Source organism: Pleurodeles waltl, chromosome 2_1 (genome assembly GCF_031143425.1).
Source record: "Pleurodeles waltl isolate 20211129_DDA chromosome 2_1, aPleWal1.hap1.20221129, whole genome shotgun sequence".
In the NCBI taxonomy this organism is placed as follows: Eukaryota; Metazoa; Chordata; class Amphibia; order Caudata; family Salamandridae; genus Pleurodeles; species Pleurodeles waltl.
Genome location: NC_090438.1, coordinates 515,528,933 through 515,547,030, shown reverse-complemented (window position 1 = coordinate 515,547,030; position 18,098 = coordinate 515,528,933). Strand labels below are relative to the sequence as shown.

Below are 18,098 nucleotides of genomic sequence, written 5' to 3'. Positions count from 1 at the left end.
GTGCAAGACCTTTAGAAAGCCATCTAATGTTCTTTTATCACATAGGTCGGTTTCTTTTTATTCATTTCCACTGCCATTAACGAACCAGCACCGCTAATAACTACTCCACTAAAACCCCACTCTTCCCATAACCACCATTACATTATCACCATCTCCACAATTATAGTCGCTACCACCACAACTACCACCACCATTACCACTATCACCATTAAATCACCAGCTCCTTTACTACAAGCATTATCACCACCACCCTTACCACCAACGCAACTACCACCACCATTATCACCAGCAAAACCATTATCACCACTACAATTAGTAGAATTAATGAGCTAACACATGCACAACCAAATACTGTTTGTATTAACTCATTAAGCCAGATGCTTAGCTTTGCCAGTGCTTGTTTAAGCTGGAATTAAGCCACTGAGTCAACAGCATATTACAATTCCTCTAGCTACTAATATCGGATTGTAAAAGATGTCCTCACTGTTAAGGTAAAACATTTTTATTTTTTTATTTTATTTCAATGAGGTGATCTTCATCCCAACATTACTGCAATGTTCACAGGGGTCAAAATAACGTCTGCAACTTCTATGTTTTTTATCGCCCTTCTGTACTAAAGTTGATCACATTTTCAAAGCTTCAGGATCATGCAAACTGCACAGTGATGATTCTGTCTTCATCTGAAATTGTTAGTAAATAATTCTGGTAACCAAATGTTGTTGAGTGTGATTTTGGTGTAAACCTCTTTTATCTATAAAAGAATAAGAATTGGTGAAACCATTCTATCATAAACAAGAATGATTGTTTTTTTCAAATCTAAAGTTTGTGTCAAACACAAACGGAAACGTTCAGGAAGCTGGAAAAAACATGGCTCTATTCAACGGCACAATGGAGATTTTTTTAATTTGGGAAATATAACACCTCATAAAGTGAGTATTTTTAGAAAGCGTTGATGAGTGCTAAGATAACTTTGGAAATACCTTGTTTTATATTCAAACTATTTATTATTTAGGTTTATAACTTTAAAATACAACCGCTGGTGTTGAAACGTTTACTGTATGGCAACATTCATTTACACATTATTACAAATATAGATCACATCCAACAACATGTGGCACCACTTGCATTCAATTTAAACAACTCAGACAAAGCCTCACCAAGCCAATTTGGTACAATGGTTTTGATTTTTTTTTGCATATACATGCCACAAAAAGGAAAAAAAGAAAGAAGTGTGTCGAACTTAACTTGACGATCAAATGTCTTGTAACAGAATTTCGTTAAAAAAAAAAAAAATAATAACAATTTTTATGAAAAAAGCAGGCAGGTTGTTTATGTACACACCCCTTTTAGGTTTAATTAACATCACAGAAAATATGATTCTTACTGGAGCAAAGAAAAAGTACTATTAGCTTTGAATTACTGTAACTTGACAGTTAAAAAAAAAATATGGGTAACAAAAAAAAAGGATAAAGGATAAAAAGTGGAAAAAAAATAGCGCATGCAAAGAAATCAGCGGCGGCTGCCGCATAACTCAAGTGGCGGGCCGAGGAGGGGGTTGGGGTTACCAGCGAGGTACCAAAATAAAATAAAATTAAAAAAGGACTTACCTTGCTTCGGTCCCTGCCGCCTCCTGCTGTCTCGCGCTCCTCTTCTTCTGGTGTCCCAGTATTCACTGCTGGAACACCACCACAGACTCCACAGCAATCTTCACGCTGCTTTCATGCAAAACCTAGCATAAAAGCAGCACCATGATTTGTCTGAGCGACAGTGATTGCCGCTCAGAAACAGCCCTGGGATCTGTGCAGTTTCTCCAGTCTAGCTGTTAAACACAGCCGAGCTGGAAAAACCTAAGTGTGCATGTATGTTTGGTCGGCCTCAGACAGCCGACCAAACACACATACGCACTTAGGTGCACTCTCCCCTCCTCCCATCTTCCTCCTCCTGTGGCCCAGCATCCTCCTCCCTGCACTGCTGGCTGAGCCACAAGCAGAAAAATAAAACAATAGTAAGCTATTGTTTTATTTTTCTACTTCTGGGTCAGCGAGTGAGGCGATGCTTCTTCACCACAGCGAAGGTGCCGCCCCTGAAAGTAATCCTATGGGCAACCCGCCCTGGCACTGAAATGCACTTCTTTTTAGGTGAATGTGGACATGTGATATGGAAAATACCTTAATTTACAGAACAAGCAAGCCAAGAGCTGAAATAGGTTGAGCCTTTGCTCTCCTGCGGTGCATGGAAGCAAAACGTGAATCAGCTTTACTGACCAGAAGAAAAAGGCTCACCCGGAGCGTCAATACGTAAGTGTAGATGTATGTTTTGTTTACTTATGAATTTTTGAGACACCTAAAACAAAGGCCATGTCTAAAAAGGGTACTCGTGGCACAGAATGGTGTAAGGAGTGGGAAGAAAAGTAGTCTGAACACTGAGGGTTTCACCCTTAGTTTAATACCTTAAGTTATACTCTCAGTGCAGCAGTCAATATTGTGGATGCATCGAAGCAATTTTACTATCCTAACTCTACTCTACTTCTAAAATATTTGGAGAAATAACAACTTTGCCCTAAATAGTCAAGGAGGACACTTCACTATTCCACAAATATTTTGAAAAAGGGTTGTAGAGTTGTAATTTTGCATTGTCGGAAATGCCGCCTTGAGAGAACCACTCAGGTCAACAACTAGGAATAACCATTAAGACCTGTAGTGCTTTAAATAATCAAACTACAGCCCTGAAGAACGTAGCTGTTGGAAAACTTGTCAGAAAGCAAAATAAGAACTGTTGCTGTCCGCCTGGTACTTCAAAACAAATCTCTACACGTACTGCCAAGAAAAAACTAACACAGCTCACATTTTATTATAACTCTTTAAAATTACGAGCTGAAGCAGTAAGGTCACAGATAAAGAGCATGGAGAAGCGTGGTGCACAGCATCCATTTAGATTAAAAATAGTATCTTCGTGTCTGCTGAATTCCATCAGCTAGCTTACAGCAACAAGCGGAGAAAAGCCTGTGTCCCAGAAATGGGCACTGGCCACAGGACATCTACAACACACTGGAGTGAAGGCATTACGTCATACCACACCAAACTTTAAATCAGATTTCCCTTTCTGAAGCAGCTGGACACATGCCTCATTTACCACAAATTCAAGAGTCTCTCCTTCATATTGGACCCATTACACAGGTTGCAAAACCATGGACTGCAGGCCCATGTTCATCAGAGCCCTCCAAATTCCCTTAAGCACATTACGACTTAATGACAGTTCTTGGTAACAACCTAAAACATCTGTCCATTTCAAGAACCACAAGTTTCACAATGGTCTCACAAAAAATCCAATGCCTGCGTTGAGACCAGTTTCTGTCATTCTGTTTTAACCCAATGCGAAAGTCAAACGGGTGTCTTCAGTACTGCGTCCTCTTTCCCTACAGCAGCCTACCCATTTTCATAACCGATTCAATGGCTTTATACAGAATTTCTTACAGTTGTCGCTCTGTTAAGGCCAGGATCATAAGCCCATTCGCTTTATTTACAACGCTTTAAATCAATGCAGCTAATCAAAGCTGGTATTGCAATAAAAGTCAGAGAATATGTGGAAATCTTTTCTGGGGTCCCAGAGCAGTCCAGGGATACTGGGCCTCTGTTGTGATAACTGGTGAATTAACCATGTGTGTCCTGAGGCCACAGTACTGCAGAACCAAATCTGAATAAGCAGTTTGTCTTAGCACTTGATTTTCTCAGGTCCGAGGCATACTTAAGAAGGTGACATCAGTTTTAGATACTCCATGGCAGGACAACAACCTTGGGGTAGCAGAGCACGTTATAAATGCTACATAATAATTATATTAATAAATGCAATTATAGTAGTAAATAAGGCCACTTTTCAGTCAGTGATTGACTTTGAAAAATACAAGTTCTTTCTCATACATACATAAAAAATAAATACTACAATTAGAATAGGGCCTGGCAAAGAAAATAAGAAGTCTCTAGCCATACATGCAATCCTAAAATAGGATTACTGCGTTTCGGACAGTTACCATCTAGGCCTGTGGCCAATATTTTACAACGGAAGAGGTCTACTAAGACCGCTCTCAACTCTGCTGTAGCAACTGCAAAAAAAAGGATCACTGCTAAATCATGGCAGGAAATTACAGTATTGTATCACAAAGACACACTGCAAAGGGAAAGAGTACTTGGAAAATAATTATAGCTGCTCTGTTTCTCTTGCAGTGACTGGGTATTAGTTACTGGTGAGTGAATGGAAGGGGGGCTTTGGTGTACCAACTACAAAACCTGTCAGGTCCTTTGGACTGCCATGGATTTCTTGACCAAAGAACGAAACCCACCCAGTCTTAGCAAACAAAAAAGATGAGAGTTTGCGGAAGATGTCTGGTGTTCGGTGCCAGAGCAAGATCTACTGAACTTCTAATAGTTGACTAGCTACTGGTAAGAAGGAAGTTTCAAAAAGTTGGGGGACCTGTGTAAACCACTCTCCTGGCCATGGTGAACAAGTTCTGGTTGAGTGGTATTGGCGGGACAGTGGCACCTACCACTGTGTGCAAGATTAATAGGGACAAATAGGGATGCAAAATAATTTTGCTTCAATTAATTTAAATCTCACTCCATTTTGTTAATCTTTACCTTGGCCCTGCTGAATTCAGTTTTGTCTCCAAAAAGAGCACAGAGGACCCTTGCCCTCTTTTTGAGCCCTGCCACATCACTTGATTATGTAGACAATAGATGAAAACAAAATGATGAGCAGAAGTTCAAATTATACTATCTCATAGATGCATGGCTAATGCCAAATTTCAAATTGTTTCAGAGTCATGGTGACCACCTCTAGCTACTCACCCCAAGTCTTAAGCCAGAGGAAGAAGTCAAGGACACCTCAAGACATTTGCAAGCCTGCAGAATGTATATACAGGATTTCCACAGGAGAGGGGTCAAGAGCAAAGCAGGTTCACATTCAACAGAAGCAGACCGTGACTTCTCTAACCTCTGACCCAGGTGGTTATCGCTGATGATTCAGAACCGGGGCTGTGTGTTCCTGGAGCAGGCAAAGTTCAGTGACTGTCTACCACAGGTCCTCTCAGTCAGCTGAGGGATGTACTTTGCTGCCACTCGGATGCTCTTCCTGAAAGATACACTCCCTGTACTTTCTCCTCACAGTCCAAACATATTGGTGGTTTCTTCAAGCTGACACTGGCATATGCCCAGTGCAGAAAGAGGATAGCAATGTCCTGCCACTGAAATGCACTTCTTCAAAATCAAACTGAGGTACATCTCGTCCTTGAAAAGTTGGAAATATTTGCAACGCTATTGGTGAAGGAATGAGTACTTACGGCTAGACCTGGTCAATCAGATGTTGTGTACCTGTTTATCTTGAAATAACTCATCAAATACTGGAACGGCATGAATAACTTGTGATTGCCTTATGTAGGATCCATGTCACACTGTAGCTCACGGTCACGGGTGACTGGACAGAACTTCCCTCTGAGGACATTTTTAGGCAGGTCCTCCAGAGGAGCAAAGGTAGAAAGCCTCTTTTCCTTACTACAAATACATTGCACCACAGTGAGTCTCCCATTTCTCTCACTAAAAGAGAGGTTCACGCTGGACGGTTACCTGAACATCAGAATCGGTCTTTGATGTCTCAGGTCACTTCCATAGGAGTATTCTCCTGGGTTTAATGACTGCTGAGTTAGCGGAGGGCAAAACATAGGAACGCACAGAAAAACAGGTAACAGCCAAGCAGAGGACTTTCGTCCCCATAGGATGCCAAATATTTTTGCTTTAATTCATTTCAATCTCACCCCATTTTGTTAATCTTTAGCTTGGCCTCCGTGAATCCAGTTTTGTCTTTATGTCTCTGTTGTCTATTTGTTTATGGATTGCCTCTAGAAACAGCATGTAGAACCCTTACCCACTTTGTGAGCCCTGCCACGTCACTTGCTCATGTAGGCAATAGATGATAAAGAAAATGATTCTCTCTGAACAATGGGGTTCCCCCCTTTTCTAGGTCATGTCTTGTCTGCAGCACCACATAACCTGTCAAGAGGTTGGTAGTGGAGGGCTAGAGCGTAATGTTAAGAGACTGGAAAAACACACTAGGTAACATACTCCTATGTTGTCAGCTTAGCTCCCATATCAGGTTTGAGTGTCTCTCCCCAAACTCTGCAATCTGACGAGGGTCCCTGCTATAGCTTAAGTCACTCCAACTTCTTTCTTCCATCACCAGCACCCTTTGTTTCATAGTTGGAGCCGGTTCACCATCAATCAGTGGCATGGTTAGATACAAGTGGAGAGAGACACAAAAGCCGACATCTTGTATCTCATTCAGATGCTGCAAGACGATTTTCAGGGGTATCGGCAGCATTCATTTGTGTTGTTATGGTATATCCCCCATACACTATCATCTATATTGGGCCATGGAATCCTGGGGAGTAGTTTAACTGAGCAGATCTGAGGTCTCTACACAGGGCTCAGGAAAAGAGCATCTAACTCCAAGCCCATTTAGATATGCTTGTTCGAAAATCTGAGTTTTTGTTGTAAAAATGTATGGCATTTTGAATGGAAGATAACCACATCCCACTGCCACTTCAGAACCATTGCTCTTATGGCTTGCAATTTAGGATCACACAAGTATTATAGAGTGCACAGTAGATACATCAAACAGGAGGTGGCCTTGACGTATGTGGGTGATATGTACACAGCACTGTGCAACTTTTCTGAGGTGAGGGAGGATATGCACGGTGTGGCAATGCAATTCATACGAGACGTTTAAGTTATATGTACCTGAAAAAGATGAGGTGAATAAATATATCATACAGAGTGATGATAAGAACACAGAAGTGAAAACTAACTGGGCTCCGCTGGAATATTTTATTGATGCAGGAGGAAAATTCTGCAATAAAGATTGGGGGAGGGTAAATTCATACTCAGGAATGTTAGCGCATAATATAAGTTTAAATGTATACAGTATAGCTACTTACATCTATTGTATTTGACCTCCATCCCCCCCCCTTTCATGGAGCATAAAATGCATAATGCTCCACTGAACGCAACCCGAAGTATAAAGAATCAAAGCTCAAGTTGATCTGTAATTTCCATTACATACAATCATTTTGAATTTTAGTGGTTAACATGCATACAGTCCTAACAAGGCGACAAACTGCGTGTAATTCATAGTCCTATATTCCCGGTCTTATTCAAGAGAAGTAAGAGGATAAATTAAAAGATAACCGGATATATTTTGTAATGCTGCTCATCAAGTGCAAGCAAGCAATGGCATGGAAATCACAAATGGAACCATCTTAGAGGAGAGGGGATAATGGCATGGCTATGGGGCAAAACAGAAAATATGCCACTCCAAAAAATCAAATTTGAGCCTAAAAAATAAAATGTTGCAATAATGTGGGAGGCACCGAATTACCCCTTAATGCAGCTCAAAAATGGGCTAAAAAGACTATGATTGGCTTGTATCTTTTTGGGAAGGCTATATAATAAAAACCTGGACCTCTACCTCAGAAACAAGACAATAGAGATTAGGTCAGAGTAGTCCTGAGTTGTTCATTGAACCTGCTATAAGAAAAAACACACGTTATATCACTCTTTTGTTTCCTATGGTCAGAGCGTTTTTTTTTTATCATTATGCGCCTTTCACCCTTCTTCTCCAGAAGATCTGGCAAGATGTGGAATTCTTTGATCTCTGTTTATGTGTCTGTCTACAATGCTCTGTTCTCTTTTTTATTTGAAAGTCCCTATACGTTTTTAAAATAAATACTGATCCCTTTCGCTGGCAACAAAATCCATACCTACTATCGAAATGAGCATACGTGGCCATCAGTGTGAATGAGCATGGAAAATGTATATATGTGTTCACTTCCAGTGCCCTATATCATTTTTACAGTTTTGGCAATTTAGCAGCAATTATGAACAACCTATTCTTCTCTGATCGGTCAGCTGAAACCATTCTATCTTTAAAACATTAAATGTTCAGTCTTTTAATATCTTCTGGATCATGTTTCATTTAAGACGCATATACAAAGAACAGTGTTTACTAACAATGGTAGTGTTGTGGCACTGGATAAATACAGAGTAACCCTACAGGAAGTGGGAAGGTTTAATAGTTCAATCTGGAAGGGAGATGGCCTCCAGTTCTTCTAATATACTTGGGGTTAAAATTTCAGATTTGGGCTATCCAAAGTAAAAAAGCACACCAACCACATTTTGCCATTTTTAATCCAGGCACCATAAAGGACACTTTACTTTCTAATCATAGCTTTCTACTTAGTTCATAGATGGCAAATATCAGAGTAAGAAACATCTTTATTTCAAGTGCGGAAAGCATTTATGGACCATGTTTGAAGCTTGATATGATTAACCACTGTCAGCCAGCCAATAGACTGGAGAGTCATTTCATCACAGGGCAGGCCACAGCATTTTGGAATCTGTGCACGTTTTTACCAAGTAGTTGGAAATGCCTAGTAAACACTACAGGCGCACTGCAATCTGAAGAGAACCATCACTGTTGTTGCCTATATCCTCTTGGGAAGTTTCAGGTATTTAACGCATTCTTTGAGACACCCAGATTGGAAACCTTGGGAAACCTATTATGTCACTGCTACTCCTGAGCTCCACTAGACTCCGAGGTGTTTCACCTTTTCAACCCAAGCTAGTGGAAGACCCAACTCTAGAGGTAGAATCTTACAGGTGATGTGAAAGGGACAGTGTTACCACCATCATTTCTGTGTTGATAGATCCAACTTCAGAAGGCTGGTGCAGATCTCGGTGTGGGGAAAATGTATCCCCATCTGCAGTGTAGGTACTAGCTAAAATTAGCTAAATATTAAACCTCCAGACTGTAGCAACTTCATGAAGGAATGCATTTAAATGCTGACAACAGAGCCAGTAGGAAATTGGGAACGATATACGATGGACAATTACTTTCAGAAGTAAGGACTGATAGGAAATATTTTGTAGGAAGGAGGCTAAGCAAACTAGTGCACGATTTTAAGTACTACAGTTTAGGAGTCCCTCACGATTATGACAATATCACATCGTAATCCTTCAAGCAATGAAACATAGTCCTTCTTTCACCACAATGGATTAGCTTTTGGCACAGTGGTTCAAATGTCTCTGATGAGAGGTCACTTGACTGAACTATTACTGTGTTTAATTCTGCAATCTGTATCTCACATATTCTTGTTGCGATTTCTCTTTTACTTATGGATAATCATGCAACATGCAAGAGATAACTAAAATCACTGGGGGGTGTGGGGGAAATGCAGCTAAAAACAAACTAGACCAGTGTAAACCACCCCTTATCCACCTAGGACTAGGGCACACAACCAAATAATAGACCAAATAATAAACCACCATTTGATCTCCTACAACAACACTTTCTGTAACAAATGTTACATGTAAATATAAAACAACTGTCGATATAAGCACCTGATATAACTGATCACCTCATACCCATTTGCCTGGGCATCTCTATTTAGCTGCCTTTCGCTCCCTTCCACTGTCGCTTTTCAATCAAATATCTCTTCACTTTACTGCTTAGCCTCTCCTTTTAGATGGGTTATGTTGACATTCAAAGCAGCTGCCACCTCCCCTTTCAATATTGTCTCCAGGATCTCTGTCTGGAATTCCGTGGATACCACCAATGTCTCTTCCTTATACTGCTACAACCATTGCAGTTACCAGCCTCTTGGTTGAACAGACCCCACCACTAAAGACCAACTGCTAACCAAGGTGTTTGTGCATTAGAACACTTTTTTCCACCACTACCTTAATCGGAAATCCTAAGACACTAGGGACAAGGAAAACACATGAATGATCAAAGTGGATAAAAAGGGATAGAACTTTGATCACTCTTGGTTTTTTTGTTGTACTTTTCGCTCTTATTAGCATAGCATGAGAAACTCTGGTATCACTACCTTATGAGGATGTTTTTGTAATGTAATGGTATGGTATCAAAGCATATTTTCTTAACTGTCCCCTAGTGCACCCATACAAATGTGAACTGTTGATAAGTCACTGACAGGACCACTAATATTCCATTATATACAGTCATTCTCTTAATTGAAAATCAATGCAGTGCACATATTGCTATCTGGAACTTAAGTTTCTCTTTTGGAACAGTAACAAAAGGACAGTTTAACTCAAATTTCCAGTCATATTAGGCCCAGGTAAAACATCACACTACAATAAAGCAATACTGACCTAAAAAGATCCAAGCGCTGTCCTTATACTCCGCGTGCCAAGAGACTTTGTCTTGCACTCCAAGTTCAGCTTCCCTTTGGTTTAGTTCATTAATCAACTTCACCTTTGTTAAGGGACTAGGGAGATAAAAAGGGTAACATAGCCATTGTAAAACAGCTCAGAAGAAATCATTACAAGTAACATGTCATGTTTTAACAACAAGTAATCTGGAGAGCTAGTTTAGCAAAAACCGACTGAAAAGCTGAAAGGACTGACAAATCCAGTGCACAACAAGCATTGGCTAGGATAGTACACCTGACATTGGCTGCCAGCCTTTTGGCTTTGTCAATGTTTCTGTTTCTCATGGATTTGGTAAAACTTTATTGTTGGGGAGATGATGGCCCCTAGACAATATAAAAAATATTGACTAAAGGCAATTATTTTGTTTGGTCTCAAAATGCACATTTTGCCATTATATGGTTTGTGGCACTAAATGGAACTAATATGTGTGTACAACATTCTTTTTGAAAGAGCAAGAAGGCTGTCGCACACAGTGAAGTTAGCAGTAGGTGAAGTAGGCTGGCCCATTACTCCATGATGCAGAGGACAGAAGAAAAATGTAAAGGACACAACAACAGACCAATGGAAGAGGAGGGCTTTTTACAACAATAGACCAATTGAAGAGGAGGGTGGGCTGAAAAACCCTACACACATGTATGTATATATATATATATATATATATATATATATAAATATTATATATAATATATATATATATATATATATATATATATATATATATATCATTTTATTAAAACGAAAAGGCCTTGGCTTATGCCAGACCTAAAAATACACACAAAGCTCAAACTGTTTTCCTACAATATACTGAAAAGATTGCAGAGAAGTGTGGCATATGCCCTGGCAAGATGACTGAGACCACCCTTGGCTGCCCCCACTGACACAAAATGAGTGTCTCCATCTGGGATTGTGCCATGCCCAAGCACATGCACATAAAAAGAAACTAACCACTGGCATTTCTGGAGGAGACCAGATGGGGCTCGTGCCCCAGCATAATTTGGTCTGCCTCTCCACCCACTGGCTCCATCACCACAGCTGAGGAATGTGCAAGTGTTGTGTGCTTAAAATGCTTAAATCTGACCTTGTATGTGTGAGTGCACCACTATGTATACATGTTAATAATGTATAGACATATGTACACTGTTAGAAATGGGGTCTTTGGTTGGCAGTCAGGTTACCCCCTGTCCAAGCAAGGACTCTCACTCTAGTCACGGTAAGTCACACACAATCCAAATTATCCTGTGCCCACCCTCTGGTAGCTTGGCACTGAGCAGTCAGGCTTAACTTAGAAGGTAATGTGTAAAGTATTTGTGCAATAAATCATACAATAACACAATATAGCACCACAAAAATACACCACAGTGTTTAGAAAAATATATAATATTTATCTGGGTATTTGTAGGTCAAAAACGATCAAAGATGCAATAAGAAAATGTAAAGCTATCACTGAAAAGTGATATAAACTGTCTTAAGTCTCTTAAAGCAAACAAAGTCTCTTTCAAGCACAAAGTACCTGGTTTGAGTGAAAAATCTCTGCAAAGGGCTGCAGAGGAGGAGATGCGTGGAAAACAGTGAGTGTGCGTCGGTTTCGCCCCTTCGCACACGGACTTGCGTCGTTATTTTCCATGCGGGGAAGACGTTGTGTCAATTTCCGGCGCGCCGACGTGGCTCCTCTTCGGGTTGTGGGGTTTTCAGGTGCCCCAGGGTCTGTGCGTGGAATCCTGGGCTTGTTGACAAGCTCTGGGCCGTTCCGGTGGGCGATGCAGGAAATTTCTCCCTCACGGCAGGTGCTACGTCGATTTCTCCTCTGGAAGTTGGGCGTCGTCGTCCCAGGTCAGCTGTGCGTCGATCTGGTGGGCCGTGCCTCGGAGTTCCGGTCGCACCGTAGGCGCCGCGTCGATCTTTTCCTTGCGAAGTCAAGTGGCGTCGTCCCGGTTCGGGGTGCAGTGAATTTTTCACTGCGGAACAGGCTGTACGTTGTTTTTAGCAAGCTGTGCGTCTAATTTTCGCCGCACAAGGAGTCCAGTTGCAAGAGAGAATTCTTTTTGGTCCTGAGTCTTCAGGGAAGAGGAGGCAAGCTCTATCAAGCCCTTGGAGAGCACTTCTTCACCACAGCCAGGGAACAGCAAGGCAGCAGGGCAACAGCAAGGCAGCAGTCCTTCAGAGAAAGCAGTCAGGTGAGTCCTTTGGGCAGCCAGGCAGTTCTTCTTGGCAGGATGCAGGTTCTGATTACAAGTTTCTTCTCCAGGAAGTGTCTGAGGTGGTAGGGCAGAGGCCCTGTTTTTATACCCAAATGTGCCTTTGAAGTGGGGGAGACTTCAAAGAGTGGCTTAGAAGTGCACCAGGTCCCCTTTCAGTTCAATCCTGTCTGCCACGGTCTCAGTAGGGGGTGTGGCAGTCCTTTGTGTGAGAGCAGGCCCTCCACCCTCCCAGCCCAGAAAGACCCATTCAAAATGCAGATGTATGCAAGTGAGGCTGAGTACCCTGTGTTTGGGGTGTGTCTGAGTGAAGGCACAAGGAGCTGTCAACTAAACCCAGCCAGACGTGGATTGAAAGGCACAGAAGGATTTAAGTGCAGAGAAATGCTCACTTTCTAAAAGTGGCTTTTCTAAAATAGTAATATTAAAAACAACTTCACCAGTCAGCAGGATTTTGTATTACCATTCTGGCCATACTAAATATAACCTTCCTACTCCTTTCAGATCAGCAGCTACCACTTCAATAATGTATGACGGTAGCCCCAATGTTAGCCTATGAAGGGAGCAGGCCTCACAGTAGTGTAAAAACTAATTGAGAAGTTTTACACTACCAGGACATGTAAACTACACAGGTACATGTCCTGCCTTTTACCCACACAGCACCCTGCTCTAGGGGCTACCTAGGGCACACCTTAGGGGCGACTTATATGTAGAAAAAGGGGAGTTTTAGGCTTGGCAAGTACTTTTAAATGCCAAGTCGAAGTGGCAGTGAAACTGCACACACAGGCCTTGCAATGGCAGGCCTGACACGAGGTTAAGGGGCTACTTAAGTAGGTGGCACAACCAGTGCTGCAGGCCCACTAGTAGCATTTAATCTACAGGCCCTGGGCACATACAGTGCACATTACTAGGGACTTATAAGTAAATTAAATAGTCCAATTGGGTATGATCCAATGTTACCATGTTTAAAGGGAGAGAGCATATGCACTTTAGCACTGGTTAGCAGTGGTAAAGTGGGCAGAGTCTAAAAACCAGCAAAAATGAGGTCAGAGAAGGAGGAAGGCAAAAAGTCTGGGGATAACCCTGCGGAAGGGCCATTTCCAACATACACACACACACATATACAGTAAGAACTAAATATTTTAAGAAATATACCTTATATATACACTCTTGTATACATAAAAATTTTCGTAAGTGGTGCCAGCACTTATATTAATGACCTGATGTGTGCCCCCTCTAAAATTTTAAAATTCACTTCTAGAGAACACCACTGAATGAAATGCCCCTAGAAGGTGACCTTGATGGTGATTCGGTGTAAAGAGTGAACCTACTAACATTCTCACAGACAAACTAATCCCATAAAGGCAATGGCTGCATACAGCAAGATCCTGCTGGGTCTACCAGAATTTGTTATGCAGCTCGGCACCGATACAGCAGGGCGTACCCTACTTCGGCCTGGTTTTGGATCAGTAGTATTATTGCTTCATTCTAAGAATGGAGGTCTTAAAGCACTGCAAAGTGCAGCAGCGAGCAGAGCACTGCCTATAAGCGGTACAGGCAAGGGTAAATGCCAGTGAGAAGAGAAAAATTGAGAAGACCAGACTATTTGCTCAGCTGTTATGCAGGTTACTGTCTTGGGGTAGGTATAACCTCACAGTGGTAAGTGCTGAGGTCTCAACAGTGGGGAAGAAAGGAAAGACAAGTGAGGCCATGTCCTGACACTGCAGAGGAGACAGCATGGACATAAAATGTCAAAAGAATGCTGTAGACTAGTAGCACTAAGATGGCAGACCATTTTATTCAGTGAATGACCTTAGATATATCATCATGGAACAAGTAACAGCAGAGTCAAGGAACCTAGAAAGAATTCTCTTCGATTAAGAGAACAACGGTGGATTTCTAAATTGTCCACCCATATCAGGGATCTCAATGATGAAATTCCATAGTGGAACATTTTATAACTTCCACACAGACTGGTGCCACCTGGATAAATACTGACTGCAGCAAAATCCTTATACAATTCTGATGTGTGGTGAACTCGCGTAGCCAACATCATCGAGGACAGCCTGTTATCACGGAGGCAGACACTGGGACCACGACTCCCAGCCTTTGTGCACCGACGTGCGGCTGACGAGCCATTGTGCATCCATCACCAGAGAGGGCGCGATCACAATCTCGAACACAATCATGTGACAGGTATAAGCGTATCAGGTGACATCAGCTGCTGAGCCCTTTAAAATGCCACTGAGCGCAAGCAAGCTAATATGCAGGGTTGCAGGGATAGATGGAGGTCATGCCACAGATGCGATCCTGTGATAAAGTAAGTGCCTTAAACTCTTGACCTTACACGATAAGTAGGAAAATTTGATAGAGGTCACTACAAAGCAAACTAATTGTTGTTCTCTTTCTAGTGTTTGACTATTGGGACTGCCCCCCTGCAAAACCCTATGATGCCTATCTCATGAACATTCATGAGGTAGGTCATTTGCGACCCCACTGGGAATCACAAACAGTAACATTGACACTGTTGTACCTCAGGTTTTGAGACTTGCAAATTGCGAGTCGCTTTGTCTTGCAATTTGCGAGTCGCAAAACCTGAATTTCGGACGTGTGGCCCATTGTGCCTTAGCGACATGACATTCAACATGGAATGTCTTACAAATGTATGACTATGATGCTTATATATTCTCTCTTTTCAGCCATGACCATATCAAGAAAAAGGATCCTCGGTATGGTCTGTATTTTTGCCTGCATGCTTCTTCAATGTGTTATGAATGCATTGAATTAGGTTAGAAAGCTCAACCATACCACACAGGGATTTACCATAGCAAGCATGTGGTCCTGAAGAAATCAGATTGACTCCTGGAGGCAGTTAGAGGGCTGAAACATGTCGAACTTTTGCTGTCAAGGACCACTGAATCCTTGTGACATCTCACTGTTTTTAATCTTGCCCAAGACCTTACTCATTAAATCATAGTTTTAGGATCAATGAGGCAATTTTAACTCACTCATTAAATCCCTTGCTTTTTACTTTTTAAGCACTTCCAGTACAAATGCACAGAGCCCACCCACTTACATTGGGTTATTGTGGGTGTAGATCCAATGATGAAGCAGTCCACAGGTGGTACCTGTAGGTGAGAACCCAACAAATATATCCAAGAAATGTGTCCAGAACACTAATTTACCTTGGTGACAACCGCTCACTCACTTGAGATATTTGTGAGATCGCGCATATAAACGAGTCCAAGGCAGTATTTAAGAGAGCTGGGTCAACCCTCCTTTGTGTATATTCTGAAGCTATAATAAGAACTACCAAAGCAAAACTATTACCCACAATCTCATATGGGCATCTAGAATATCCTGGGAAATTTTCCTCAGCCTTGGATAAACTTCAGTGTATGGCATATGGAAGAATATTTAATCCTCCTAAATATACACAACAATCCCGTTCGGTCTGATAGGGCAGGATTTAGAATTCAAGGCATTTTTTCTACTATACTTTCATTCTATACCAGGGATGCTGAATTTCCTACCACCCAACGCTGGGACTTCTTGTTTGGAGTCAAGGGCGACAAATTTTCATGTTTATTTTGTCCTAGGGACAAGTAGGCCGAACCTTCTACTGCACAAACCCTTTGACTGCCAGTTTACAGAGAGGGGAACTGTCTGCAGTGGAGGTAATGTGTGTCCATATGTTAATACTGTTTGACTTGTATTTATGGTTCATTAATTCAAAGCCTTCACTATTAGGGTGAGCGCTGTAAATAAATGTTTTAAGGTCACACTGCACATTGGTCCCAGTAAAAAAAATAAAAAAAAGTGTACACACGTTTGAAAAGTTTAACAATGTTAGGCTAACTATAATTCTCCCAGAATGCTCTCTGATTCGATGCAAATGTTTGCAGAAGCTTGTAAGCAAGAGTGAGGATTCTTTGCTTTTAAAACAAAATGTTCCGAAAAAATACAACATGGGGAAAAAATGTTTCGCTACAATTAAGTTTTAGGTGCTATTTCTTCGACGCGCCATGTAGGAAAATGTGTTGATGCATGCTGGTATTTCCAAAAAATATTCCTAATGGAAAACCAGTGTAACCATTTTCATCAAGATTATGGGAAGCATGAAAATAAACAAGCACTGACAAAGCCAACATTTTTTTGTAAGTCTTTTAGTTTCATCAATGCGTGTCTTGTTTTGACGTGCCTTTTATAACACTTTTATGTGGGAGCTGGCAGGCCCTCACCATTTTAACAAACACCGGCAAAACAACAAAAAACATTTTTGATCTCTAAAAGCACACATTGCCACCAGTGGCATAACTGATGCCCCGCAGCCCCCTCCAGGGGGCCACTTCAGCACACCACCTGCCCTGAGCGAGTCTGGAGAGGGGGTCCCCCTCCATGTTCTTTCCAAAGGGGCCTTCCCCAGTTTTGTTATGCCACTGATTGCCACTGTAGTTCCTGACACTGAACAAAACTACTTTGTGTGCCAAAATGCTCCTTGTGGAAGAGCATAATGAGATCACTCACAGTAAAGCCAGCCAATAAAAAGAGAAATAGAAGTTTAATAAAAACAAAATGTCTTTGTTAATGCCAGAGCTAATTAGGGACCCAATTCTTAAAGAAAGTCACAAAAGTGTACACATGGTATATGTCTTTGAATTAGTGGCTTTCATGAATTCACAAGAAGTATACCAGGAAATCGTACCCCTATAAAATATTTGTGAACTGTATTTTAGTATGGGTAAATATGCATGTGTAGATTTTCTCATATGAAAATCTATTGAGCGTTTCCAAGTTCACTTTCCCTCCAACCACTTTTTTCCCCAACCCTGGAAGAAGTTCTACTTCTGCCATTGTCAGGAGTAAATGTCCAACTTTTCTTATTATGGGAAAAGATTAGAGAAAAGCTGGTGAAAGTCCTTAAAACATGCAAGTTAGTAGGTTTACAGACTCAAAGGCATTCTGCTTACTGCTTCCTCCAGCCCCAGTATGTAGACCTGCCGAGAGGTGGCAAAAAAAGGAAATTGCTACAGTAGGGATTGAATTGCAAGTATTCAAGCCCTACTATGGTAGTAGCCCTGGCAAAATCAGAGAGGCTATTATCAGAGCTCTTACATAACGAGATTGCTGCCATAAGTTGTCGCCGCACTACAATGCACCAAAGGGACAAGTAGATATTTTTACAGGACAAGTAGATTTAAGAAGCAACCTGTCTCATGGACAAGTAGATATTTCAATAAATTCCACACCCCTGCTATACAGATGGCTTAATCAGGAGCCCTAAAAAAAAACCTTTAGGGAAATTTAAAAAAAAAAAAAAAAAAAAAAAAGAAAAGAAAAAAAAAAAAGGTTAACTCCTGAGGCTTGTATTTAAACGCTGCGGCAAAGGGTTTGGATGTTAACCTGGAAGCAATGCTGACAACTTTAGTTTCACTACTGGGATTAAAGGCCATTTAAAAAAACACAAACTATGGTTTTATCGCGAAAAGAGGATCTAGACAAAACAGAATCAGCCATCTACGCTTCTAATATAGCCTAATTATATGATGGTATAAGAATGCAACCATACATGAAAGTGGTTCTAGGCATGGAGTGCAGATCACATATTTTGCAAGCTTGTCTCCTG

At 41.3% G+C, this 18,098-nt stretch overlaps 1 protein-coding gene across 1 annotated transcript in view; it reads right to left on the bottom strand.

The window, feature by feature from the left end:
* The window catches only part of RBMX2 (RNA binding motif protein X-linked 2), a 107,606-nt gene that overhangs the window by 77,468 nt on the left and 12,040 nt on the right, over positions 1–18,098 (bottom strand). Inside the window, exon 2 of the mRNA XM_069214085.1 lies at positions 10,218–10,333. Coding sequence (XP_069070186.1) covers positions 10,218–10,333 — 116 coding nt within the window. The remainder of the gene's footprint in view (positions 1–10,217; positions 10,334–18,098) is intronic.